This window comes from Heterodontus francisci, chromosome 5, assembly GCF_036365525.1.
Source record: "Heterodontus francisci isolate sHetFra1 chromosome 5, sHetFra1.hap1, whole genome shotgun sequence".
NCBI lineage: Eukaryota > Metazoa > Chordata > Chondrichthyes > Heterodontiformes > Heterodontidae > Heterodontus > Heterodontus francisci.
In genome coordinates, this window is record NC_090375.1 from 59,369,349 (window position 1) to 59,397,268 (window position 27,920).

The 27,920-nt window shown below is 44.9% G+C and overlaps 1 protein-coding gene across 6 annotated transcripts in view; it reads left to right on the forward strand.

Annotated features, from left to right (window-relative positions):
- The window catches only part of setd2 (SET domain containing 2, histone lysine methyltransferase), a 128,229-nt gene that overhangs the window by 79,171 nt on the left and 21,138 nt on the right, over nucleotides 1–27,920 (forward strand). For 5 of the 6 annotated variants that reach the window (XR_010975031.1, XM_068031516.1, XM_068031520.1 and 2 more), the window contains 7 exons: nucleotides 1,165–1,242; nucleotides 7,768–7,865; nucleotides 11,965–12,100; nucleotides 12,736–12,870; nucleotides 15,065–15,193; nucleotides 18,355–18,975; nucleotides 22,302–22,413. Coding sequence is in view for 5 of the 6 variants with exons in the window: in XM_068031516.1 (XP_067887617.1) it covers nucleotides 1,165–1,242; nucleotides 7,768–7,865; nucleotides 11,965–12,100; nucleotides 12,736–12,870; nucleotides 15,065–15,193; nucleotides 18,355–18,975; nucleotides 22,302–22,413 (1,309 nt within the window). In the remaining variant the exon portion in view is untranslated. The remainder of the gene's footprint in view (nucleotides 1–1,164; nucleotides 1,243–7,767; nucleotides 7,866–11,964; nucleotides 12,101–12,735; nucleotides 12,871–15,064; nucleotides 15,194–18,354; nucleotides 18,976–22,301; nucleotides 22,414–27,920) is intronic. The other variant, XM_068031518.1, reaches the window with a different exon arrangement.

The window sequence follows — 27,920 nt, forward strand, 5'->3', positions numbered from 1 at the left end:
TATGGATTCTGATTCCGCCAGTGTTTCTAATAGAGCATTCCATGCCCCAACGACTGAGTTTTTAAAAAATATATATAATTTTCCAACCTTTCTCTTCATTCTTTTGGGACTGATCTTAGTCAATGGCTCACTGACCGCTGGAGTGGGATTTGAACCCACAATCTGAATCGGAGGAGCGAGAGCCATTATTGAGCCATGGCTAGGTTGACACTTCAGTACAGTACTGAGGGAGTGCTGCACTGCCAGAGGTGCCATCTTTTGGATGAGGAGTTAAACCACTGCCCCATCTCCCCCTCAGGAGCATGTAAAAGATCTCATAACACTATTTTGAAGAAGAGCAGGGCAATTTCCCAGTGTCCTGGCCATTATTTGTCCTTTAGCAAACTTCACTAAAACAGATTATCTGGTCAATTATCTTATTGCTGTTTGTGGAATCTTGCTGTTTATGAATTGTTGCCCCTACATTACAATTGTGATTTCACTTCAAAAGTACTTAATTGGCTGTTAAACTCTTTGGCATGTCCTAAGAGAGTGAAAGGTGCCATATAAATGCAACATCATCTTTAAACCCTGCTCCACTGTTGGCCTGGCTGAAATCAGCTGACAGACCTTGGTTGGACAATAGACTTGGCTGTCAGTAAGGCCTAGTGTTGTGTCAGGTGGTGTTGCCCTTATCATTCCAGGTGCTGGATGCAGATTGCACATTTGGGAGGTGCTACTGAAGAAAGGTTCACTTCACACAGTGAAGCGAATGGACCGGGTGCTGTCTGGAAATGCTGCAGCCCCCAAAGTGTCACAATAAGCTCAAGTGACATACGTATCGGTTGTATTGGCTGAGGGAAGAAAGTTGACCAGGACACCAGGAGAGCTTTAACGCCAGGCATCTTGGCTCAATGCTCAGTCCAAGCGACAAGGGCTGTGACAGTGCACAACTCCCTCGAGGCAGCACCAGGTGTGTCGGTCTAAATTGGAGGTTTACTTTCAATCAGTCTGAGTTCTACTGTGTGTGTGTGTGTGTGTGTGTGTGTGTGTGTGTGTGTGTGTGTGTGTGTGTGTGTGTGTGTGTACAATGAGCGGCCGCTTTACTTGTGGTTTTGAGGACAACTGGTGGTTTCTATTTATGAAAATAAGTCACATTTTTTGCTTTCCTTTTCTTTTAACTAGATCATTGATGCCACTCTGAAAGGAAACTGCTCTCGTTTCATGAACCACAGCTGTGAGCCCAATTGTGAAACTCAGAAGGTGAGGGAACGGAAGCTCAAAAGCACTGATGTGGTCATAACTTTCCCTTCTCTCTCTCTCTCTTGTTTCCCTCTTCCTCCTCACCCTACCCAATCTCCCTTCCAAACAGGATGATGGGAGCAAAACAAACTGTACCTGTCACAAGTTGGAGGACGCATCACTTATGTGTGGCTCTGCTGTGTAGGTTAATAGGCAAATAAACCATGTGTTGTAGCAAAGCCATACAGATCCAGGAAGACCCAGAGTGGATTCTTGGTCTGTACTGCATTAACTGATAACATTTGGGCTGTTACAGTTGGCCTCAGTACCTTTGGATGAGAGATTAGTCAGGATTCCAGTTCCTGATTTAAAAAGATAAACTATTCTCAGCATATGGCCAGCATATATCACCCATCCCTATTTAAGAAGATAACACAATGTAGGAGTTGAAGTAGGCCATTTGGCCCTTTGCGCCTGCTCCGCATTCACTAAGATCATGGCTGACCTTCGACTTCAATTCTACCTTCCTGCATTATTCCCTTGATTTCCTTAGTATGGAAAAATCAGGTGATCTGCGTCTTGAATATGCTCAACGACTGAACATGCACAGCCCTCTGGGTTAGAGAATTCAAAAGATCGACTAGCCTTTGAGTGAAGAAATTTCTCCTCCTCTCAGTCCTAAATGACCAATCCCTTATTCTGAGACGGTGATCACTAGTCCTAGACTCCCAGCCAGAGGAAATATCCTGCCAGCGTTTACCACTTAAGAATTTTACATATTTCAGTGAGATCATCTCTCATTCTTCTGAACTCCACAGTATAAAGGTCTTGTCTACTTAATCTCTCCTCATAGGACAATATTCTCATCCCAGGAATCAGTCTAGCGAACCCCATTATACTCCCTTTAAGGCGAGTGTATCCTTCCTTAGGTACGGAGACTAAAACTATACACGGTGCTCCAGGTGAGGTCCCTTTGTGTCATCCTTGCAGCTTATTTTCACTCCTAACTTTGTATCGTCAGAAAACTTGGATACACTCAATAAACACTCAGTCCCCTCATCTAAGTCATTCATATAGATTATAAGTAGCTGAAGCACAAGTTCTGATCCCTGCAGTACCCTGCTAGTTATAGCCTGCCATCTCAAAAATGGCCCATTTATTCTATCTCTTTTTTGCCCATTAACCAATCCTCAATCCATGCTAATATCTTCCCCCAATCTCATGATCCCTAATTTTGTGGAATAACCTCTTGTGTGGCACCTTATCGAATGTTTTTTGAAAATCCAAATACACTATATCCATTGGTTTCCCCCTTATCTACCCTGCTAGTTACAAGATCAAAAAACTCCCAGTAGATTAATTAAACAAAATTGCTCTTTCATAAATCCATGTTGACTCTGCTCAATCATAGTATGCTTTTCTAAGTGGCTTGTTAAGACATCCCTAATAATCGACTCTAGCATTTTCCCTACTAATGATTTCAGGTTAACTGGCCTATATTTTCCTGTTTTCGCTCGCTCTCTCTCCTTTCTTGGGGTTACGTTTGTTACCTTCCAATTCATGGGGACCATGCCAGAATCTAGGGAATTCTGAAAGATCAAAACCAATGCCTCCACTATCCCTGTAGCCACCTCTTGTAAAACCCTAGGTTGTAGGACATCAGGTCCAGTGATTTGTCAGCTTTTAGTCCCATTAATTTCCCCAAGTTCCTTAATCTTGTGAGACCCTTGGTTTCCCCACTACTTCCAGAATGTTTTGTCCTTGAGAAGGTTGTGGTTGACTACCTTCTTGAACCGCTGCAGCCAGTGTGCTGGATGTGCTCTCTCAGTGTTGTTCGGTAGAGATTGCCAGGATTTAGTCACAGCATTAGTGAAGGAATGGTGCTACATGTCCACATCAGGATGGTGTGTGACTTGAAGGGCACATGGAGGTGATGATGATCCAATGCTCCTGCTGCCATTTTTCCTTTTTTTTTGTTAATTTTCTTCTCTCATGAAAATGCTGAAATGATTCCAGGGACATCCCACAGTGTCTCACCCGAAAGGCCATTTTTCTTGTGTGAGCCAAGGCAGTAGTTGTCAGTGCTCAGCTGCTATGTCCTCCACAGCTGAATAGCTTACTATTATGTGCTCTCCAATTCTTTGTATATGTTCACCAATATTTAACCCTCAATCAAGAAGGTTATCTGATGGTTATCACATTATTATTTGTGGGAGCTTGCTGTGCACAAATTTGCTGCCAGGTTTCCTACATCACAACAGTGACTAACTTCAAAAGTAATTGGCTGTAAAGTGCTTTGGGACTTCCTGAGATTGCAGAAGTTGCTATATAAATGCAAGTCTTTTTTGATTTCTTATTTTCTAGCATGCATCATTTTTCAGGAGTAGAGACTCTGGCCAATTTTTCTCTCCCTAACTCTGTGCAGACTAGGAATTGAATCTTGGACCTGGTGATCCTGTGTTGTTCAATAGTTTTACCACTAGCCATGTGTCTATTTGCAAATCCAGATGTAGCTACTCGTGATCGATTAGTAACTTAAAAACAAGTAATATAGTCATTGGAATTATAACTTATTACTGCACTTTCAAAATCCCGACTGCCTTTGGACCTACGTTCACCTCGACTTTTCTGCAGCTGTTGATTTGCTCAACCACACCCTCACCTCCACCTTTGATGCCATAGTTCCCAGTAAAACCATTGCTTTCTCTCACCATGACCATTCCCCCGGGTACACCCCTCATCACCTCTCCCGAAGTCCAAGGAATGCAGACTAGAAAGGATATGGCAGACAACTGGTTTGGCCATTCACTGCCAGATCTGGCTGAACCACATAAAGCGCTATTAGATTTTGCTCTCATTTGCAAATGTTCACTGTTCCAGGACCATCCTGGAATGCAAAGATAACCCTGGCTTCCTTTCTCAATTGCCATCTGTCTTAAACCCCTCTCCCCTGTCTCCTCCACCCTCACCTCCAACAAGAAGTGTGACGTGCTCATGGACGTCTTAGTCTCTAAGTTTGAGACCATCCAATCATCAGCCTCTGCCATATCACTCCCTTCCCCTTGCCCACCCTACCAAACTTTATTTAAAGCCGCATCCATGCCCCCCCCCCAGCCCTGAACTTGCATCTTTCTCTAGTTTCTCTCCTATCTCCCCTCATGCTCTCTCCAAACTCATCTTTTCCATGAGACCCATCTCCTGCTCCCTCAACCCTATTCCGACTAAACTACTGACCACCCAACTTCCTCTCATAGATTTTTAACAGTTCTCTCTCTGCAGTTGCTGTCCCTCTTTCCTTTAAACCTGCTGTCATTATCCCTCTCTTCAAAATCCTTGATCCCACAGTCCTTACAAATCACCTCAATTTCTCTGCCCCCTCACTCACTCTAACCTGTCCCCCTCTGAACTTGAGGCACTCCGTTCTCTCAGGTCTAACCCTGACATGGTCATCAAACCTGCACACCACCTCGTCCCTGTCCCATGGCACCTTCCCCTGCCATTTACCTCCTCTCTCCTCACTATCCCAGGCCCCAAACACTCCTTTCAGGTGAAGCAGCGATTTACTTGTACTTCTTTCAATGTAGTATACTGTATTCGCTGCTCACAGTGTGGTCTCCTCTACATTGGGGAGACCAAGCACAGACTGGGTAACTGCTTTGTGGAACATCTCCGCTCAGTCTGCAAGCAGGACCCTGAGCTTCCGGTTGCTTGGCATTTCAACACTCTTTCTACCCCCCCCCCCCCCCCCCCCACCTTGTTCTCATGCGCACATCTCTGTCCTGGGATTGCTGCAGTGTTCCAGTGAACATCAACGCAAGCTCGAGGAACAGCATCTCATCTACCGATTAGGCATACTACAGCCTGCCGGACTGAACCTTGAGTTCAATAATTTCAGAGCATGACAGCCCCCCATTTTACTTTCATTTTTAGTTATTTCTTTTTTACATTTTTTACAATCTTTTTTTTGCATTTATTTCATTTCATCTTAGTTTGTTCAGTTTGCTTACCCACTCTTTTTTTTCATGTTTGCACTTGCTGCTGTTCAATATTCAGTCCGTTAACACCTTATCTGTACTAATGCTTGGTCTTTCAACACACCATTAACATATTGTTTGCCTTTACTCCATGACCTTTTGGTCAGCTATGTGGCCTTGTCCAATCTACATCTTCTCCTTTGTTATCTCTTGCCCCACCCCCACCTCACATGCTTATAACCTGTGACATTTCTAATATTTGCCAGTTCCAAAGAAGGGTCACTGACCCGAAACGTTAACTCTGCTTCTCTTTCCACAGATGCTGCTAGACCTGCTAAGTGGTTCCAGCATTTCTTGTTTTTATTTACCTTACAAATCACCGTTGCATTTCCAACCTCCCTTTCCTCTCCAAAGTCCTTGAGCATGTTGTCCTCCCCCAAATTCATGACCATCTTTCCCAGAACTTCAAGTTTGAATCTCTCCAATAAGATTTCTGCCCTGCCGCAGTCCCGAAACAGCATTGGCAGCTGTGCCTTCAGCTGCCAAGACCTAAGCTCTGGAATTCCTTCCCTAACCTCTCCGACACTCTACCTCTCTTTCTTCCTTTAAGATACTCCTTTAACCAAGCTTTTGGTCATCTGCCCTAATGTGGTTCATTGTTGTATTTTGCTTTTAATGTTCCTGTGAAACACCTTGTGACATGTTATTACGTTAAAGACACAACATAAATGTAACTTGTTGGTGCATGTGACCTCTACTCCTATTTGCATGGGATAAGCATGTGAACTTTCACCTTGTTCTGTGGTTGATGGTCAAACAAAAAGCATAATTCTGCAAGTTTTTTTTTTAAACTGTTCTGAGTGTTTTATTTCCTTGGTTACTGAATGCTGGTGGTTGATCAGTGAATATATACCTGCGAAGTACACTCTACCTATATTGTGCATGAGGCGTTTTTGACTAAAATCAGTGCATGCGGCTAAAATGGTGTCACTATGGCTAGTTAGCCTTGCTCTAATCCACATTGACTATGTACCCGTTGAGCCATTGGCTGGGCTGGGTAGACCGTTCTTAAAATGTTCATGTGCCTATTTGAGATAGTTGACAGGTTTGGTGCTGCTTGACTTCAAAAGAAAAGTGTTACTGTAGAATGCATCAGAAAGGCAGTCAGAGCAGCAGGCCCCGAGCCCTCACTTGGTGTACAGTGCACTCCTTGTAACTCGGGGCTCGTTGGGAGCCAAGCAAAAGTGAGTTAGAAGGAATTGTAGGTAAAGGAAGTCAGTAATATTCTTTGCCTTTCCTGTCCCTAAAGCCAGATAAATATCAGTGGGCGGCACAGTGGCGCAGTGGTTAGCACCACAGCCTCGCAGCTCCAGCTACCCGGGTTCGGTTCTGGGTACTGCCTGTGCGGAGTTTGCAAGTTTTCCCTGTGACCGCGTGGGTTTCCGCCGGGTGCTCCGGTTTCCTCCCACAGCCGAAGACCTGCAGGTTGATAGGTAAATTGGCCATTGTAAATTGCCCCTAATGTAGGTAGGCAGTAGGAGAATGGTGAGAATATGGGGTTAATGTAGGATTAGTATAAATGGGTGATTGTTGGTTGGCACAGACTCGGTGGGCCGAAGGGCCTGTTTTAGTGCTGTATTTCTAAAAAATTAAAAAAAAATAAAAGAACACAGGTTATCCCAACACATTGCTAATGTTGAGCTGCGAGTTAATTATCCTTTAAAAGGAACACCATATATTTAGATAGTGCCTATCAGATCCTTGGGATGTCCCAAAGAGTTTCACAGCCAATGAATTACTTTTGAAATGTAGACCCTGTTGTAATGTAGAGAAATGAAGAAGCCAGTTTGTGTACAGCAAGGTCCCAGAAATTGAGATAAATGACCAGATCTTCATTTTTGGTGTTGATTAAGGGGTAAATGGTTGGCATCCTTCCACCTATGAAAGAAGATGGACATGCAGCAAACAGTCCATTTAGATGAGGTGTCTTCTCTTTGCTGATGGTCGTGAAGGCCAATCCTTGAGAGGCAGGTTCTGCCACAAGTGCTGCAAGTGAAGCTGCCAAGTGACTCTGAGTTGTTGTTTTTGACGTTGGTGCCTGTTGCCACGCTGCTGTAGCAACTAGTCATCGTGGTAGTGCGCACCACTCCACAGGATGTGTCGCCATTTCCTTCTTTCACCGGCTATTGACTCCTAAGTGCGATAGTCAACATTTAGGGCCTTCAGGTCACACTTGCAGGCATCCCTTTAAGGGATAAATATTGGCCAGGAAACTGGGGGGAGCTCTCCTGCCCTTTGAATAGTGTCATGGGATCTTTTACATCCACCTGAAAGGGCTTGGTTCAACCTCCATCTGAAAGGTGGCACCTCTGACACTGTAGCCCTCCCTTAGAACAGCAGGGAAGTGTTAGTCTAGATTGTGAGCTCAAATCTCCTGTGAGGCTTAAAACGTATGACCTTCTAACTCGGGTGGGAGTGCTACCACTGAGCCAAACTGGCCTGTAAGTGTGTATATTATTGTAACTATATATAAAAGTCTACTGATAAATTTCCTGGCATCTGTTTTTTCTAGTGGACAGTAAACGGACAGCTACGAGTCGGATTTTTCACAACTAAGACGGTTCCAGCTGGGACAGAGCTGACCTTCGATTACCAGTTTCAGAGATATGGGTAAGAGCTGTTCAGGCTGTTTCCACAGCTGACAAGCCTTTATTTTTACCCTACCTGTACAATCATCTTTAACACTATCTATTGCACTGAAGACTTAGATGGAAAACGCATCCAATATAACGCCACTGGTGCACCATAGCTGCAGTGTGTACTATCCACAGGATGCTCTGCACCAGCTCACCAAGGCTGCTTCAGCAGCATCTCCCAACCTCGCGACCTCCACCATCTAGAAGGGCAAGGACAGCAGCTGCATGGAAATACCATCACTTCCAGGTGCGCCTGCAAGTCACACACTAGCCTGACTTGGACACATATCGGCATTCTTCATTGTCACTGAGTCAAATTCCTGGAACAGCGGAGGCTGCCAAGAGCTCCAACTGTACCATAAATGTTACACCAGAAATATGGCTGCATTGAGGGGCTGTGCCATTGAGTGTAGCAGTAATGTTACTGGGCTAGCAATCCAGAGATCAGGAGTTCAAATCCCACTATGGCCGTTTGGGAATTTGAAGTCAGTTTTAAAAATGTGGAAATAAAGAGCTGGTCTCAGTAAAAGTGACCATGAAGTTGTTGGATTGTAGTAAAAACACAATTGGGTCACCAGTACCCTTCAGTGAAGGCAACCTGTCATCCTTACCCGATCTGGCCTATGTGGACTCCAGTTCCATACCATCATGGTTGACTTTTAACTGCCTTCCAAAGTAGCCTAGGAAGTCCCTCACTAGTATCAGCGCTGGGGGTACTATAGGTACACCCCTGGGCTGTGCTATCCTACAGCTATGTAGTGGTCAGTGTCAGTTGTCTTAAACTCCTTTCCCCTGTCTCTTCCACCCTCACCTCCAACAACAAGTGCAAGGAGCTCACAGACTTCACTAAGATTGAGACCATCCAATCAGCTGCCTCTACCAATTCTCACCCTTCCCATAGTCCACCGGGCCAAACTTCCTTTAAAGGTTCCCCCCACACGCCATCCTAGCCCTGTATCTTTTTCTTGTTTCTCTCCCCTCATGCCCTGTCCGAGCCTATCTTGTCCATGCCACCCACCTCCTGCTCTTTCAATCCCATTCTAACTTGCTTTCCTCTCCAAAGTCCTCGAATGTTCTCACATTGTTCTCACCTTGAACAACTTCTCCTTCAACTCTACTCACTTCCTTCAAGTAAAAGGTGTTGCTATGGGTACCCGCAAGGGTCCTAGTTATGCCTGTCATTTTGTGGGATATGTCGAACATTCCTTGTTCCAGTCCTACTCAGTCCCCCTTCCCCAACTCTTTTTCTGGTACATTGATGACTGTATGGTGCCGTTTCCTGCTCCTGCCGGAACTAGAATGCTTCTAATTTCCACCCTTCTCTCACCTACACATGGTCCATCTCCGACACTTCCCTTCCCTTCCTCGACTTCTCTGTTTCCATCTCTGGGGATAGGCTGTCTACTAATATTCATTATAAGCCCACCGACTCCCACAGCTACCTCGACTACACTTCTTTGCACCCTGCCTCCTGTAAGGACTCCATTCCATTCTCCCAGTTACTCCATCTCTGACGCATCTGCTCTGATGATGCTACCTTCCATGACAGTGCTTCTGATATGTCTTCCTTTTACCTCAACCGAGGATTCCCCCCACTGTGGTTGACAGGGCCCTCAACTGTGTCTGGCCCATTTCCTGCACCTCTACCCTCACCCCTTCCCCTCCCTTCCAGAACTGCGACAGGGCTCCCCTTGTCTTCACTTTCCACCCCATCAGCCTCCAGATCCAAAGGATCATCCTCCGCCACATCCAGCGTGATGCCACTACCAAACGCATCTTCCCCTCCCTTCCCATGTCAGCATTCCGAAGGGATCGTTCCCTCTGCGACACCCTGGTCCACTCCTCCATTACCCCCACCACCTCGTCCCCTTCCCACGGTACCTTCCCCTGCAATTGCAGGAGGTGTAATACCTGCCCAAACGCAGATTGGGTGACCGCTTTGTGGAACACCTCCACTCAGTCTGTAAGCATGATCCCGAGCTTCCGGTTGCTGGCCATTTCAGCACTCCCCACCCCCGCTCTCATGCTCACATCTCTGTCCTGGGATTGCTGCAGTGTTCCTGCGAACATCAACGCAAGCTCGAGGAACAGCATCTCATTTACCGATTATGCACACTACAGCCTGCCGGACTGAACATTGAGTTCAATCATTTCAGACTTGACGGTCCCTCGTTTTTATTTTTAGTTAATTTTTCTTTTTTCATTTGGTTATTTTATTTTAGTTTTTTTGGTTTGTTTAGTTTGTTTCTACTGTGTGCCTACCCACTGTTACTGTTAAAATTTTTTTTAATGTTTGTGCTTGGAGTGCTTTGTGCTTTACAGTCAATTCACATCCTCTCTGCACTAACACTTTGTCTTTCAACACACCATTAACATACCGTTTGCCTTTGCTCCATGACCTTCTGGTCAGTTATTCTCTGTGACCTTGTCCTATCAACACCTTCTCTTTTGTTATCTCTTGCCCCACCCCTGCTTTACTTACTTAAAACCTTTTACATTTCTAATATCTGACAATTCTGAAGAAGGGTCACTGACCTGAAACGTTAACGCTGCTTCTCTCTCCACAGATGCTGCCAGACCTGCTGAGTATTTCCAGCATTTCTTGTTTTTATTTCAGATTTCCAGCATCTGCAGTATTTTGCTTTTATCCTTGAATGTGTTGTTGATCCCCAAATCCATGTCCATCTTTCCTGAAACTCCATATTTGAATCCCTCCAATCGGGTTTCTGTCCCTGCCACTGTACCGAAACGTATCTTATCAAACTCACAAATGACATCTTGGGTGTAAACTATCCCTCCTCATCCTCCTTGACCTGTCTGCGGCCTTTGACACGGTTGACTGCACCCTCCTCCTCCAGCGCCTTTCCACTGCCATCCAGCTGGGTGGGCCTGCTCTCGCGTGGTTCCATTCTTACCGATCTAATTGTTGCCAGAGAACAAGCTCTTCCCACTCCTCCATCGTTACCTCTGGCATCCCCCAGGGGCCTCTTGGCCCCGTCCTATTTCTCATCTACATGGTGCCCTTCGACAACATGATCCAAAAACTTGTCAGTTTCCACATGTCCACTGAAAACACCCAGCTTTACTTCACCAACACCTCTCTCAACCCCTCCACTGTCTCTTGCAGACTGTTTGTCTGACATCCAATACTCAATGAGTAGAGATATCGTCCCATTAAGTATTGGGAAGACTGAAGCCATTGACCTCAATCCTGGCTTCAAACTCTGTTCCCTAGTCACCAACTCCATCCCTTTCCCTGGTAATTGTCTGTTGTCATATTTGATGCCAAGATGAGCTTTCGAGCACATGTCTACACCGTCACTGATACGGCCCATTTCCACCTCCACCTGACTCCGCCCTACCTCAGCTCATCTGCTGCTGAAACCCTCATCCATGCCTTTATTATCTCTAGACCTGACTATTCTAACGCACTCCTGCCTGACTCCCACGTTCTACCCTCTATAAACTTGAGGTCATCTAAAATTCTACTGCACGTGTCCTAACTCAGCAAGTCCTGTTCATCCGTCACCCTTGTGCTCGCTGATCTACATTGGCTCACAGTTATGCAACGTCTCCATTTTAAAGTTCTCATCCTTATTTTCAAATCCCTCTATGGCCTCGCCCCTCCCTAACTCTGTAATGTCCTGCAGCCCCACAACCCACCAAGACATCTGAGCTCCCCTAATTCTGGCCTCTTGAGCATCCATGATTTTATTTACTTCACAGTTGGTGACCATGCCTTCGGCTGCCTGGGTCCTAAGCTCTGGAATTCCCTCCCCCTACCTCTCCACCTTGCGACATGTCTTTCCTCCTTTAAGACGCTCCTTCACGCTAGTGTCTTTGACCAAGTTTTGGTCATCTGCTCTACTATTTCCTTCAGTGGCTCAGTATCATATTTTGTTTTGTAAAGCTCTTTTTGGGACGTTTTATTACGTTAAAGGCACTATATAAATATAAGTTGTTATTGTTTGGCGTACTTCTGAATGTAAGACAGATCTATTAGCTGTGTTGTACCCTGGTGACTGTCAGTGGTTAGACCCTAAGCTTGGATGTTTTTACCTCCCTGACTGCAGCAAGGAGGCTCAAAAATGTTTCTGTGGATCAGCAAATTGTCGTGGGTACCTGGGCGGTGAAAACCGTGTCAGCATCCGGGCTGCCGGAGGGAAAGTTAAACTAAAGGACAAGGATCGGTCCCGGAAGAAAGACTCTGTGAGTATCACTTTAAACCTGCCTGTAACATGGCTCTTGCCATATGAATTGCAGTTTCCTTTTCTCTCCCCACACTAACGGTTTTCTCCCAGCCACCTCTCCTGAAATTGCTGACTTGTGTCAAAGGCCAGAAGTCCAAGTTCCACAGGTCCAGACACCCTCTAGCGACTTAGGCAAGTGGTAATTTATTTTACATGATTCTCCATGACATTTGTGAGCAGGGTCTTCGACAATCGTCGAGGCATAACATGCTCTGTATGGTAGTTTAGTGGTTTTGTTACTGGACTAGCAGTACAGAGAACGCGAGTTGAAATCCCACCATGGTAGTTTGAGAATTTTAATTCAGTTTTATAAATCTAGAAATAAGTGTTGCGCTGGCTGAGATCAGTTGACTCTGTGCAGACCAATCTGGTCCTTCCTTGGCCTGTGCAGTTCACTGCCACAACACATGGATCCTTGACCCTTTAACCCACCCAGAGGAGTCACGCAAGTGATGCATCTTCTTTAACCTCTCATCTCCATTTTAACTGCCAAGAATGCTTGGGAGGTTCAGGAGGGGGTGGGACTCGGACAGTACCCTCTGTCAGTATTAGTCGAACCAAGTGGTCCAGCTCCTCTTTGCTCTTAATTGTCAGGTGGATGAAGAACTGGAGGCCTTCCTGGAGAATGGTGACGGACTGTGCGACTCGAACCATGTGCTCAGTTTAACCAGACTGATGGTCCGGATAGAGACGATGGAGCAGAAGCTGACCTGTCTTACGATTATACAGGTAACTGGGTGAAGGACTTGGAGTAGTGTGAGGGGTGGAGCACCATTATAACCTGAGGAAAACCTTTAAACTTGGCGTCAATCCAGGGAGGATTTTGAGCCAACAGAGCTATGTGATGGCAACGTCTTTGTACTGCTTTGTGTCATTGATAAATCGATCATAGTCTAATCACTCAGACCTTACTGGTGTTTACTCCTCTAAAAGCGAAGTGAGGTTTCGGGTACTGTGGTGTAGCGGTTATGTTACTGGACTAGTAATTCAGAGAACATGAATTCATATCCCTCATAGTTTGACAATTGAATCCCAATTTTTTTTTTTAAAGTTTGCAAATAAATGGCTGTTCTCAGTAAAAGTGACCGTGAAGCTGTCAGATTGTCGTAAAAACCCAACTGGTTCACTATTGCCCTTTAGGGAAGGAAATTTGCCATCCTTAACCAGTCTGGCCTGTATGTGACTCTGGTCCCCAGACCCGTGTGGTTGACTCGGTGTCATGCTAGGCCCCCACCTGCCAAGAAGGAGGCACAGTAATTTTGTCATGAGCATTGATTTTAAACTGTAACTGGAGTGAGGGGAGGACGGATCAGCTGTGGCTGGAAAAGACATTTGCATATTAACAGACGGTGTTTGTAAGGACAAAACAGCCATTCCCTGACAATTCAACCCACAATGAAACCGGATGGACCACCCAGCATTGACCTGGCACCGGAAACGACAACAGCAAACCCAGCCCTGTCAACCCTGCAGAGTCCTCCTTACTAACATCTGGGGGCCTGTGCCTGCAAGTTCCCCTCCAAGCCACCCACCATCCTGACTTGGAATTATATCGCCATTCCTTCACTCTCACTGGGTCAAAAATTCAGAAACTCCTTCCCTAACAGCACTGTGGGTATACCTACCCCACGTGGACTGTAGTGATTCAAGAAGGCAGCTCACCACCAGCTTCTCAAGGGCAATTAAGGATGGCAATAAATGCTGGGCTAGTCAGCGACGCCCACTTCACACAAAAAAACAAAAAAAAAATGTGACCAAGGCTTGGAACTAAATATTCAAGGGATTTGACATTTCGGAAAGAATAGGGAGAAAGGGAAAGGAGGTGGGGTAGCTCTGTTAATAAAGGATGAGATCAGTACAAGTAGTGAGAAATGATCTTGGCTCGGAAGATCAAGATCTAGAATCGGTTTGGGTGGAGATAAGAAATAGCAAAGGATAGAAGTCACTGGTGGGAGTAGTTTATAGGCCCCCTAACTGTGGCTACACTGTGGGACAAAATATAAATCAAGAAATAATGGGGCTTTGTAGGAAAGGTAGTGCAATAATCGTGGGCAATTTTAATCTTCAGATAGATTGGACTAATCAAATTGGCAAAGGTAGCCAGGAGGATGAGTTAATACAGTATATTCGGGGCAATTTCTTAAAACAATACGTTTTGAAACCCACCCAACAGCAGGTTATTTTAGACCTCTAAATGTGTAATGAGATATGATTAATAAATAACCTTTATAGTAAAGGATCCTCTAGACGCGAGTGGTCATAACATGAAAGAATTTCACATTCAGTTTGAGGGTGAGAATTTTGGGTCTGAAACTAGTGTCTTAAACTTAAATAAAAACAATTACAAGGGTAGGGAGACATAGTTTGCTGATGTGGACTGGAAAAATAAGTCAAGTAGAGAAGCAGTGTCAGACACTTAAGGAGATATTTCATAACGCTCAACAAAGATATATTCCATTGAGAAAGAAAGACTGAAGAAGGATGCATTATCCGTCGCTAACTAAGGAAATTAAGGGTGGCATAAAATTGAAGAATAGGTGCACAATGCTGTAAGGATTAGTGGTAGGCCAGAAGATTGGGAAAATTTTAGAAACCAGCAGAGGATGACTAAAAAATTTAACATATTGGAGTATTGAAATATAAAAACAGTGACAGCTTCTACAGATATATAAAAAGGAAGAGAGTAGCTAAAGTAAGTGTTATGCCCTTAGAGGATGAGACTGGGGATTTAATAATGAGAAAGAAGGAAATGGCAGAGACTTTGAACGCGTACTTTTTATTTGTCGTCGCAGTAGAAGATGCAGAAAGCATCCCTATAATAGTTGGAAATTAAGAGGCAAAAGGGAGGGAGGAACTGAAAACAATTGCTATCACTAGAGGAAAGGTGCTAGGAAAACTAAAACAAAATATTTTTATTTTTCAGAACACACATTCGCAGAGTTGCTTGAAGTCCTTTCTGGAGTATCATGGATTGTCCCTGCTGTGGATCTGGATGACTGAACTTGGTGATAGCCGGGGGAACTCCAGCAACAATATTAAGCTTCAGACCGAAGTACGTTGAGCTAACAATTCGTACGTTCTCACAGGGAGTGTTGGACTGAAGTCTGTTGTATCTTGGGTGCATGAGGGGGAAGCTGCAATACTTGCCATCCACCAGAAGAGAGAGCTCTTGCATTAACGGGCACTTTAACTGGCACAAAGTGTAGTTGGTTGTGTCCACAGCTCACGTTAACAGGATTTGAAAACTATTACTTGTGTGGATTTTGTGTTTGTCCAGGCGAACGATGTCAGTGCTGGAAAACTGCAGTCAGTGTCACCATGGAGCATTGGTTGATAGTTTTTTTATCTTCACACTCTTCTGTGGGAGTGGAATGATTCGCAGGCAACTGAACAGTCTGATGGTGCAATGTGAATGCTCCTTCCATTGCCATAACTATCTTTACAGCAGCCAATAAGGTGCTTAGTCCTTCATGGCTGGAGGGTACCCAACCCAGGTATCCCACTGGTTGTCATTCCAGAATTTGGAGCCAAAGCTGCAGTCTCGTAGAAATAGAAAAATTTATGATATGGGAGGAGGCCATTCAGCCCATTGTGTCCATACTGACCTTAAAAGATCTGTACAATCTAATCCCACCTTCCAACTCTTGGTCCATAGCCCTGTAGGTTGCCAAGTGCTACCTTAGTGTATTTCAAATGCAGTGAGGGTTTCTGCCTCTACCACCCTTTCAGACAGTGAGACCCTCACCACCCTCTGGGTGAACAGTTACTCCTCAACTCCCCTTATCCTACCAATTACTTTGAACCTAGGTCCCCTGGTTATTGGCCACTCCGCTAATGGAAATAGGCCTTTCCTATCCACTCTATCTAGGCCCCTCAAAATTTTATACACTTCAACAAAATCTCCCCTCAGCCTCCTCTATTCCAAAGAAAACAAATCTAGCCTATACAGTCTTTCCTCATAGCTAAAGTTCTCCATTTCTAATAACATCCTTGTAAAATTTTTCTTTGCCTTCTCTACTGTGATTGCATTCTTCCTGGAATGTGGTGACCAGAACCATACCCTCTAGCTGCGGTCTAATTAGTGTTTTTTACAGTTCCAGCATAAAATCCCTGCTCTTATACTCCAGGCCTTGGCAATAAAGGAAAGTATCCGTATGCCTTCTTGACCGCCTTATCGTCCTGTCCTTCTACCTTCAGGAATCTGTAGACATGCCCTCCGAGGTCCCTTTATTCCTCTACTGTTCTCCAAATCCTACCATTTATTGTGTATTCCTTTGCCTTGTTTGTCCTCCCCATTACCTCACACTTCTTTGGATTGCATTCCATTTGCCACTTTTCTGCCCTCCTGACCAATTCATTGATATCTTCCTGCAGTGTACAGCTTTCTCCCTCACTATCAAACACAAGACCAATTTTTGTATCATCTGCAAACTTCTTAATCATGCCCCCTATATTTAAGTCTAAATCGTTGATATATACCACAAACAGCAAGGAACCCAGTACCGATTCCTGTGGAACTGCACTGGAAACAGTCTTCCAGTGACAAAAACATTTGTTGACTATAACCCTTTGCTTCCTCCCACTGAGCCAATTTTGGATCCAACCTGCCACCTTCCCTTGGATCCCATGAGCTTTTAATTTACTATTCGTCTCCCATGTGGGACCTTGTCAAAAGCCTTGCTAAAATCCATGGAGACTACATCAAACCTGTTACACTCATTGATTCTCCTTACTTCCTCAAAAAAATTCAGTTTAGTTAGTCAGACACAACATTCCCTTAACAAATCCATGCTGACTGTCCTTGATTAATCTGTGCCTTTTAAATGACAGTTTATACTCAGCACTTTTTCCAGTAATATGCCCTTTTGCCTGAACCGTCTAGAGTGGAGATTGAACCCTGCACCTTTTGACTCTGAGTTGGGAATACAGATAAAGGCTCACTGCACATATCGGCCATGATTGGATGCAAAGTAAAACTCAAGCAACACTGCCCCCATCAAAGACCTGGGAGGATTTGTTAGAATAGTGCAGAAGAAATTTGTCCTAATTTATATCTAATCCATTAATCCATGCTATACTTGCCCTGGGAGGATTTGATGAAACAGTGTAGAGAGTGCTACACTCTGTACCTAATCCATGCTATACCTGCCTTGGGAGTGTACAAGACTGCTGAACAGATTTTTGAGGACCCAGAGCACAATGGTAAAGTAGAGGGACCTGGACAGATAGTGCTGTGCATTTTCTGCTTTTGTCGTACATGAAGTGTTCTCCCATTTGGCAAACTATCCCACAGTTGGGCAGTTAGAATCATAAAAGAATCATAGAATATTACAGCACTTCGTACCTGTGCCGGTTCTTTGAGAGAGCTGTCCAGTGTGGTCCCACATTAGAGCCTATTCCCCATAACCTTGCAAATTGGTCTTCAAGTGCATTGGCAATATCCTTTTTGAAAGTTCTTATGGAATCTGATTCCACCACCCTTCCAGATCTTAGCAACTCTCTCTGTGAAAAATTCTCCTCATTTCCTCTCCCGTTTTGCCAATTATTTTAAATCTATGACCTCTGGTAACTGACTCACTTGCCAAAGAAAACCATTTCTCCCTACTTTATCAAAACCCCTTGTAATTTTGAATTGAACCACACAGAATATCCAGCACAGAAACAGGCTATTGGGCCCAACTAGTCCGTGCCGCCATTTATGCTGCACTCAAGCCTTCTACTAGGTCTTCCCTTAACATTATCTGCTCTTAAAACGATCCCAGCTCCTCGAATCTCTCCACAGAACTGAAGTCCCACACCCCTAGTATTATCCTGGTAAACCTCTGTGCTGCCTTCAAGGCTTCAACATCATTCCTTAAGTGTGGTATCCAGTTGGAGGGAGAGAGAGGTCCCAAATAAAGCTGAGGCAATTGCTATTCTAGGTCCTAACTCAGCAGTACTATAGATTGGGAAAGAAGTTGGCCATGATTGGCCAATTCCTGGAGATGGGAGGAGACGTTTTACTGCAAAGCTTAGATGAAGCTGCTAGGGCCCACCATGCAGGCCCTCCACTAAGGTTGAAACGAATAGGGGAGAAGTGAAGCAAAGCTTGGGTTTTTAGAAGGAAGACTGAGATTGCTGAGGATTTTCCGCTTGTGAGTCTCTGTTCAACACAGCTGAAGTTGAAATGAGGGAACAGCCCTGACTAGAGTTGTTGATCACTTGTCTTCACAGATCATGAAGACCCTTGAGCTGTTACCAATCCCCACAAAGAACATGTTGGAGGAAAGCAAGCTGTTGCCTATCATTCAACGTTGGGCTCAGACGAAAGCGTCAGCTCCCCAGGTCAGCGAGGCAGACGGTTATTCAAGTGAGAATACCTCCCGTGCACAAACGCCACTGAACACGCAGGATCCTGCGCTGAAACAGAGCACCGAGGCTGATGGTGACCCCCCCAAAAAACTGATGATGAAGAGGCTGAAGATCATGAGCGAGAACAGCATGGACAGTGGGCTCTCAGACACGAGTAAAGCCTCCGACGGGGAGATTGAGGTCAAAGAGGTGAAGGATGAGGTTGTTGCTACTGTCGAGCCATTGCCTTGTCTCCCGTTGGACGAGGAGGAGCCAGCGGGCGAGGTGCCAGCTGACGACGGGGAGACCCAGGAGATGGATCCTGCCTCGAAAACAACCAATGGGACGAAGTTGGATGAAGGGACCTTGGTGGAAACACCTTCACAGGACGAAGAGGAAGGCGTTTCTGATGCAGAGAGTGAGAGAAGCCAGGAGCAGCCTGGCAAAATGGAAGATGTGAGTGAGCTGGCGATGAAGCTGCTTGATGTCTGGAAGGACCTGAAGGTGAGTGTTGGTGTTTGAAAGGGATTAAAGTCGAAACTAATCTGTGAAAGCAATGTTTCAGTAAGCAGGTGGTCAGCAGGCTCCCTTGGGAGATGGTGGGAGGAGTCAGTATTGATTCAATATTGGGTGGCGCAGTGGTTAGCACTGCAGCCTCACAGCTCCAGCGACCCGGGTTCAATTCTGGGTACTGCCTGTGTGGAGTTTGCAAGTTCTCCCTGTGTCTACGTGGGTTTCCTCCGGGTGCTCCGGTTTCCTCCCACATGCCAAAGACTTGCAGGTTGATAGGTAAATTGGCCATTATAAATTGTCCCTAGTATAGGTAGATGGTAGGGAAATATAGGGACAGGTGGGATTGTGGTAGGAATATGGAATTAGTGTAGGATTAGTATAAATGGGTGGTTGATGGTCGGCACAGACTCGGTGGGCCGAAGGGCCTGTTTCAGTGCTGTATCTCTAAAACTAAAACAATCAAATTGGGTAGATTGCTTTCAGAAAATAACATTTTGTGATTCGGTAAATGAGTAATTTGAGGTGTGACGTGGTTAATGTAGCAAGCGTGGGAGGAACAGGTGATTCTGGATTTATGATTCTCAAAGGTCTCCACCACTCCGGTTTTCCTCACTTCAAGTTTCGGTCTGTTGTAGACTGACAGAGATTGATTGCAATGATTGGTCAACAACTCCATGATTGTTGCAACTACCGGAATGGTAGAACTGGATCAAAAGTGGCAGAGATTAAACTGGCTGGAAAGAAAAAGCTGGATCAGATCCAGTAACATGGGGTTAATTGTTTTATCAATTGTCTTTTCTCGTTTAGCAGTCCCCTTGTTTCTCTTGGGCAGTGCGCTGTAGGGAAAAGAGAGTCCCTTTTCCCCACAAAGTAACCATTCTATGATGCTATTCAGTGATTGTGATGAAAATCATTTATGTGCAGCACAATATCATTCAAGAATAACTCGTAGATCTCTCGTGGAATTATTCAGAGTGGGTTAGGGGATGTAGTTGGGGCCACAGTGTTGTTTACTGGCCCCAGCTTGCAACTGCAGTGTCACATGGCCTGGTTTGTTTACTGATCTGCACAAAGAAACTGCTGATTCAATGCTTTATTGGCCCAGGGCTGCAAAGGTGTTGGTAAGTGCTAACAACAGGAAGTGATGTTGGTGGATAGGAAATATACGCCTAACAGCAGTTCTATGGGTAGGGCCCCTGGTGCCTTAATGACTGAAGGCCCTGCCCAGTATAGTAATGAGTCAAGCACACCAGAAGGCCCTGGTTTTGATCCATGGTCTGGGCTGAGTTAACTGATCTCAGATGAGGGTGGTAGCTGGCATGCTACAATTGGCCTCAATTCAGCTAGACAAGGGAGGGCACAAAAAACAGTCAGGGCTCCGTGCTCCCCATCGTTATCCTATGCAATGCTCCCTCTAAACTGCTCAGCAATCAGGAATGTGCCAAGCAGGGAACAAACAGGCCATGCATAAGCAATATTCTCTTTAAGACGCATGTGTGCACGGCCAGGCAGCAATCTTAAAGGGTCTGCACAGTGCAGCTAGCCCGCCGTGCACAGCAAACACGAATTAAAGGGAACGTTGATCCTATGCATTTGTGCAGGAAAATATGAGGCCATGGTCAGGCTCAGTTGTGATGCCCCCCATGGTTGGAGAGTCCACTAATGTTATCGCTCTAAAGAGCTTGTCAGCTTCTGGAGCCATACCCTACAAGAGTTGAAGAAGAGAGTTAGAGGGGTAGTGAATGGAGAATGTGATGAACGCCCCATGTAGCGGGTGAGGTTTTGGACCATTTGGCTGCCTGCTTTACTGTTAAAGGATGTAGCTTTAAACCTGCCGGGTATTCTGTGTAAACATTAGTCAGTAGGTTGTGGAGGCGAGCCCCATTGCTGAGGTTGAGTTCGCAGTCTTGTTTAACATTCCACTACTGAGGGAGTGCTACTTTGCCGCTCAGTTTAGATTAACACTCTGATACTAAGGGGGCTGAATTTTATTAACATGCCGCATATCAAGGTGGCGCGCTTTGAAGTCAGCGGCCTTCAGAAACAGAAGCGCCGCCACTGAGCCCCCGCGATATTTCGCGCAGGGCCTCGTTTAAATGGAAGGGGTGGAGCAGCTGCCCCCAATGACGTAGAGGGGGCGGTCGCTCTGTCCCCAGCAAAGGCGTCCAGCGCCAACGCCATTTTTAAAGGGCTTCAAGCCCTTGGGAGAAAATTAAATTTTTAAAGTCATATTCTCGTGCATTTTCATGTAAAAAATAATGTAACAGCTGGAGGCGCTTTCCCAAACCACCCCCCCCCCCCAATGTCTTTTTGGTATATATGTAGAAAATTGACTTTATTAACAAACCCGAGCTTCCCCCTGCCTCCCCACCCCCCCCAACCTCCTCTCATTTGTCCTTCAACCCCTTCCCACCATTCCCACAGCCAATAAAAAGTGTTTTTCCTGCCCCCCCCCCCCCCCCCCACCAGTGTCCTGCCTTGAATCCCCAAACGGGGATTGGAAGGCGCGGGACTTCTGGCCGGAATATCACTATGGGATGGCTGCTCGGTATAGGTAAGTTGTTTACCAAATTATTTGCATTCGTTACAATATGCAAATGAAGGCTCCGCCACTGTCTGGTGGGAGGGCCGCACCAAGGCCTCGCCGCTGCCAGTAATATACAGCGTAGCCTTCTCTGCATCGGGGGCCGTGGCAGGCCGCTCCCGTAAGTATTTTACGGGCCTCCCAGGCACAACCCCCAACATCGAGGGGCTGGTAAAATTCAGCCTTAGGAGTGCTACATTGCCACAGTGCCTTTCTTCAAATGAGAAGGCAGTGGAGGCTAAGTCATTAAATATATTCAAGAAGGAGATAGATATATTAATGCCAAAGGGATATGGGGAGAAAGCGGGAACAGGGTATTGAATTAGGCGACCAGCCATGATCTTTTTTGAATGGCGGAACAGGTCCGAAGGGCTGAATGGCCTACTTCTGCTCCTATTTTCTGTGTTTCTATGAGAAGACTTTAAACTGAGGCCTTGTCTGCCTGTTCAGGTTGGTGTTAAAAATCCCACAAAGTGAAGAAGAGTAGTGAAGTTCTCCTGATATCCTAGCAAACATTTATTCCTCATCCAAAACTAGATTATATACATACATATATATATATATATGCCTCAGTGCCATCTGTGGGACCTTGTTCTGCGCAAAATAGCTGTCACGTTTCCCAACATAACAACCATCATTACAAGGCTAAATAACTTAATGTGCATGAAGTGCTTTGAGATGTGACAGTTTGATATAAATAACTGTTTTTAACTTTGCTATCTTTGTTAATCAGGAGGTGTACAGAATTCCCAAGAAGGATCGAAGCCAAACGGAGCGGGAAAGTATTGGTGCGTATGACGGAGGCCCCTCATTCTTCTTATCCCCTTGGTTACCCTGTATTTCTGGTATGTAATTTGTGAATTCTACTATGAAGGCAGACACAAAATATTTATTCAACATCTCTGTCATTTCCTCATTTCCCCCACGATAATTTCTCCTATCTTTGCCTCTGAGGGACCAACATTTACTTTAGCTACTCTCCTTTTTATATGCTTGTAAAAGCTCTTGCAATCTGGTTTTTTATTCCTGGCTAGTTTACTCTCATCCTTTTCTTGTCATCCTTTGCTGGTGTCTGAAACTCTCCCAATCCTCAGGCTTACTGCTATTCTTTGCAACATTATAAGTATCTTTTTTTAATCTAATACTATCCTTAATTTCCCTGGTAAGCCATGATGGAAGTTTTTGTTTTTTAATAGAAAGTATTTTTGTTGAACTTTTTGCATAATTTCTTTAAGTGTTTACCACTGTTTATTTACGTCCATGCCTTTTAGTCCATTTACCCAATCAGCCTTAGCCATCTCTCCCCTCATACCTGTGTAATTGGCTTTGTTCCAGTTTTAGATTCTTGTTTCGGACTGGAGTATGTCTCTCTCAAACCTAATCTGGAATTCCACTGGATTATGAGCACTTTTTCCCAGAGGATCTTTTACTGTGCGATTACTAATTAACCCTCCCTCATTGCACAATACTGCATCTAAAGTAGCTTTATTCCCAGTTGGTTCCACAACATATTGTTCCAGGAAACAGTCCTATACGCATTCTACAAACTCAACTTCCAACTAGCTTTGCCAATTTGTTTTGTCAAATCTGTATGAAGATTAAAGTCCCTCATGATTATTACACTATCTTTGTCACAAGCTCCAATTATTTCTTGCTTAATTCTCTGCCCAACAGTGTAAGTACTGTTAGGGGGCCTATAAACTACTCCCACCAGTGTTTTCTGTTATTCTTAATCTCCACCTTTACTGATTCTACTTCCTGAGGCAAGATCCTTTCTTACTACTGACCTTATGTTTTCCTTTACCATTCTGTGTGTCTTTTCAAAATGTGTACCCTGGAATATTTATTTCTCAACCTTGATCACCTTGTAACCATGTCTCAGCCACTAGTTTGTCTATCTTATTACAAATGCTTCGTGCATTCAGATAAAGAGCATTTAATTTTTTTAACCACTATTTTTTGCATGGACCTTCTTCGCTGATGAGCTATTACTTTTGAACTCTCTGTCCCCTCCCATCCTACTCTGCTATCTTTACCCAAATCACTCCACTGCTCTATTGCTCAACTTTTCTCTTTTTAGATTTCTAAAATTACCTTCACCTGACCCCCCACCTTTTAGTTTAAAGCCTTGGTTGTATAATTTGCCAGGAGGCTGATCCCAGCCCAGTTTGAGTGAAGAAGAGGACATTCTGCCCATTGTGCTTGTGCCTGCTCTTTGCTGGAGCAATCCAAAACTAACCCCACTTTCTCCCCACACACAGCTCTGGATGCTTCAAATATTTGTCCAGTTTTTATTCTAAAGATGCAATGGCCACAACCACTTCTGTAGCAAAGCATTCCATACTCCCCCAACTCTGTACAAAGAAATCTCCCTTCACCTTTTTCACTCTGTGATGATTTTTAAATTGATGACATCCTGTTACTGATAACCCAAGCAGAGGAAAAGTAGTCTTTCCCTACTTAATTCATCAAAGCTGTTGCATCTTATTAATAACTTTAATTCTCCCCGTAACCTTCTCTGCTCCATTGGAAATAGTCCCAGAATCTCAAGTGGGATGGATGTGATAAATAGAGAGGGCGACGAATAGAGAGATCAATATAGATAGTGGTCGATACAGTGAGACTGATATATACCAAGAGATCTATAAACCAAGAGTGTACGAGATATACGATATGCAAGAGAGATCAATAGAGGGAAGGAGATCTATACAAGATGAGAGGAATAGATGTATAGAGGGAGGGACACAACCACCCTTTAGGGAAGAAAGCACATTAAAACTTTCACACACATTATCCACACAAAGTCCTCTTGCATACATTCATATTATTGGAAGCTCCCTCATACACACAATTTCTGCAACACTCATTCAACTTAACTTAAGATGAAAGAAAGAAGACAAAGGAAATAAAGTACATCAGTGGTCTTGGTCCTTTGTTTAAATCTGCTAAAAAAAATTTTTAAAAGCCTGTCTCAAGCATGGGGGGTGGGGGTGGGGGGGGGAAATGGGGAAAGTGGGTGGGGGTCTTTGAGTTATTCACCCACAGGAACAATCGAATTGACAGTGCCGTGGGTCATTGCCCATCATCCCCCTTAAAGGAACCCTTCTCTCTTTTCCCTTGCCATTTTATACAACTGTCAAAACTTTAAAACATCATGCAGGACCAGACCACCTTTAGTTCGGTGACACAGATAGACTAACGCAGACAAACAAGGAAATCACAAGACACTAATATACACAAACAAACTTATGCACAAACAAGTTTTCTTCCTTTTTTAAATATTTTCCAACAGCATTTTAATTTACTGTGGTGGTTCCAACTTAATTCCTCCTACCCCTTTTCTGATTCCTGTCTAAGTCTGTTCAGCACATTTCCCTAAAGTATTAAAACAACTGCAAATTATTTGATGATACTAGCAGAAGATGATAATTCCCTTTTCCACCTTTCCTTTTGTCTGTCTTTCCCACCGTTCTTTATGCTTATCCGGGGTCCATGAAGAATCCCAGTCTTCCTTAGTCATTTTATTTAAAACAATCTTATTCACCAGAAATTCGGCGAGTGACCCCTTGGGTCCCCACTCTGAATTCTTGTCTGCTATGGCTGGTATTTAAGTCTGACTCTCGTCACTTTCCTGTGGGAAACGGACCTCTCCCGCTTTACCCTACGATCGTTCATATTCCCTGTGGGAAACGTAGCTCTCCCGTTTTGTCCTGTGATCGTTCTTTAATTCTCTTGATCAAGTCTGTCTGACCCTTACAGTGTGAACGTCCTCCATCTCCCCACTGTATGTCCAGCAGTCTTTACATGTTTACCCATGGAACGGCACCCGCCTCCGTTTACCCCAGGAACAGCCTTTTATTTCATCCTTCTGTCACTCCAACTCTATGCCATAGTTCATGATCCCTGAGGTTCTGAGGAGGCCCCAGTGATCAGTCTAATATACACAAACTAAATGTGGGGTGGTATAAAACAAAATCTACTCGTCCTCTGGTGTCCACTGTCTGACTCTCCTGCAGCCGGGACAATCAATGGATCCTGCCGACTACGCCAAGTTGTTGTGGGACAAAAGCACTAAGAGTCTGGAGTAAGCTGAAGTCAGAAAGCCTTTTTATTACAAGCATCATGTAGGGATAAGCCTTCAATGAACAGAAATCTCTTGAAATTTTTCAGTTACAGCAAATTTATTTATACAGCAGTTTCAGGAGGCAGTGCCCATTTGTTTGATCACATTGGTGTTTTTTTCCTATATTCATGTTTGTGTCCCTTGTATAATCACATTTGTCCCGTACACACAGATAACCCATCCAGAGAGAGAAAAACAATTCTAATACTATGAACTCTGGTAACCCTTGACTTCCCACATCAAATCCAACATCACAGGTTCCGGTTCCCTTAAAGTCAAAATTTTTTATTGTTGATTCTGGGATTGTGGGTGACTCATTTATTGCTCATCTCTCTTTGCCCTGAGAAAGTGGTACTTTTGTTTAATACAACTGTGTCTTTCTAGTCGTCTTCAGACAGCAGTTAAGAGGCAACCATGTTGAATCTGGCTTGCTGTCAGATCTGTTCCTGTCCTGGATCCTTTGGCGACCTAGAGGCGTGGGGAGGGATTACCTGTTTCACATTTAATTATGACAATGTAGAATGGATGTTTTGGCATTGGGTGGGGAGGATTGCTCTTGGGATGACTATCTCTGTCAGAGCTGGCGCGGGAGTCTGTGCCCTCAGTCGATCTGCTTTTCCGCTCACCAGCTTGGGGAGCCAGTAGGTTTTATTTAAGTTGTATTTTATTTTAAGAGGGAAATGGGAGCAACAATCTTCAGCCAGAAGTGCCAAGTTGATGATCCATCTCTGCCTCCTCCTGAAGTCCCCAGCATCACAGATGCCAGACTTCAGCCAATTCGATTCACTCCGCGTGATATCAAGAAACGACTGAAGGCACTGGATACTGCAAAAGCTATGGGCCCTGACAATATTGTGGCAATAGTACTGAAGACCTGTGCTCCAGAACTTGCCGCGCCCCTAGCCAAGCTGTTCCAGTACAGCCACAACACTGGCATCTACCCTGCAATGTGGAAAATTGCCCAGGTATGTCCTGTACACAAAAAGCAGGACAAGTCCAACCCGGCCAACTACCGCCCCATCAGCTTACTCTCAATCATCAGTAAAGTGATGGAAGGTGTCATCAACAGTGCCATCAAGCAGCACTTGCTTAGCAATAACCTGCTCAGTGACCCTCAGTTTGGGTTCCACTAGGGCCACTCAGCTCCTGACCTCATTACAGCCTTGGTTCAAACATGGACAAAAGAGCTGAACTCAAGAGATTGAGGTGAGAGTGACTGCCCTTGACATCAAGGCAGCATTTGACAGAGTATGGAATCAAGGAGCCCTAGCAAAACTGAGGTCAATGGGAATCAGGGGGGAAAACCCTCCACTGGCTGGAGTCATACCTAGCACAAAGGAAGATGGTTGTGGTTGTTGGAGGTCAATCATCTGAGCTCCAGGACATCACTGCAGGAGTTCCTCAGGGTAGTGTCCTAGGCCCAACCATCTTCAGCTGCTTCATCAATGACCTTCCTTCAATCATAAGGTCAGAAGTGGGGATGTTCGCTGATGATTGCACAATGTTCAGCACCATTCGTGACTCCTCAAATACTGAAGCAGTCCGTGTAGAAATGCAGCAAGACTAGGACAATATCTAGGCTTGGGCTGATAAGTGGCAAGTAACATTCACGCCACACAAGTGCCAGGCAATGACCATCTCCAACAAGAGAGAATCTAACCATCTCCCCTTGACATTCAATGGCATTACCATCGCTGAATTCTCCACTATCAACATCCTAGGGGCTACCATTGACCAGAAACTGAACTGGAGTAGCCATATAAATACCGTGGCTACAAGAGCAGGTCAGAGGCTAGGAATCCTGAGGCGAGTAATTCACCTCCTGACTCCCCAAAGCCTGTCCACCATCCTCAAGGCACAAGTCAGGAGTGTGATGGAATACTCTCCACTTGCCTGGATGGGTGCAGCTCCCACAACACTCAAGAAGCTCGACACCATCCAGGACAAAGCAGCCCGCTTGATTGGCACCCCATCTACAAACATTCACTCCCTCCACCACCGACGCACAGTGGCAGCAGTGTGTACCATCTACTAGATACACTGCAGCAATGCACCAAGGCTCCTCAGACAGCACCTTCCAAACCCGCGACCTCTACCAACTAGAAGGACAAGGACAGCAAATGCATGGGAACACCACCGCCTGCAAGTTCCCCTCCAAGTCACACACCATCCTGACTTGGAACTATATCGCCATTCCTTCACTGTCGCTGGGTCAAAATCCTGGAACTC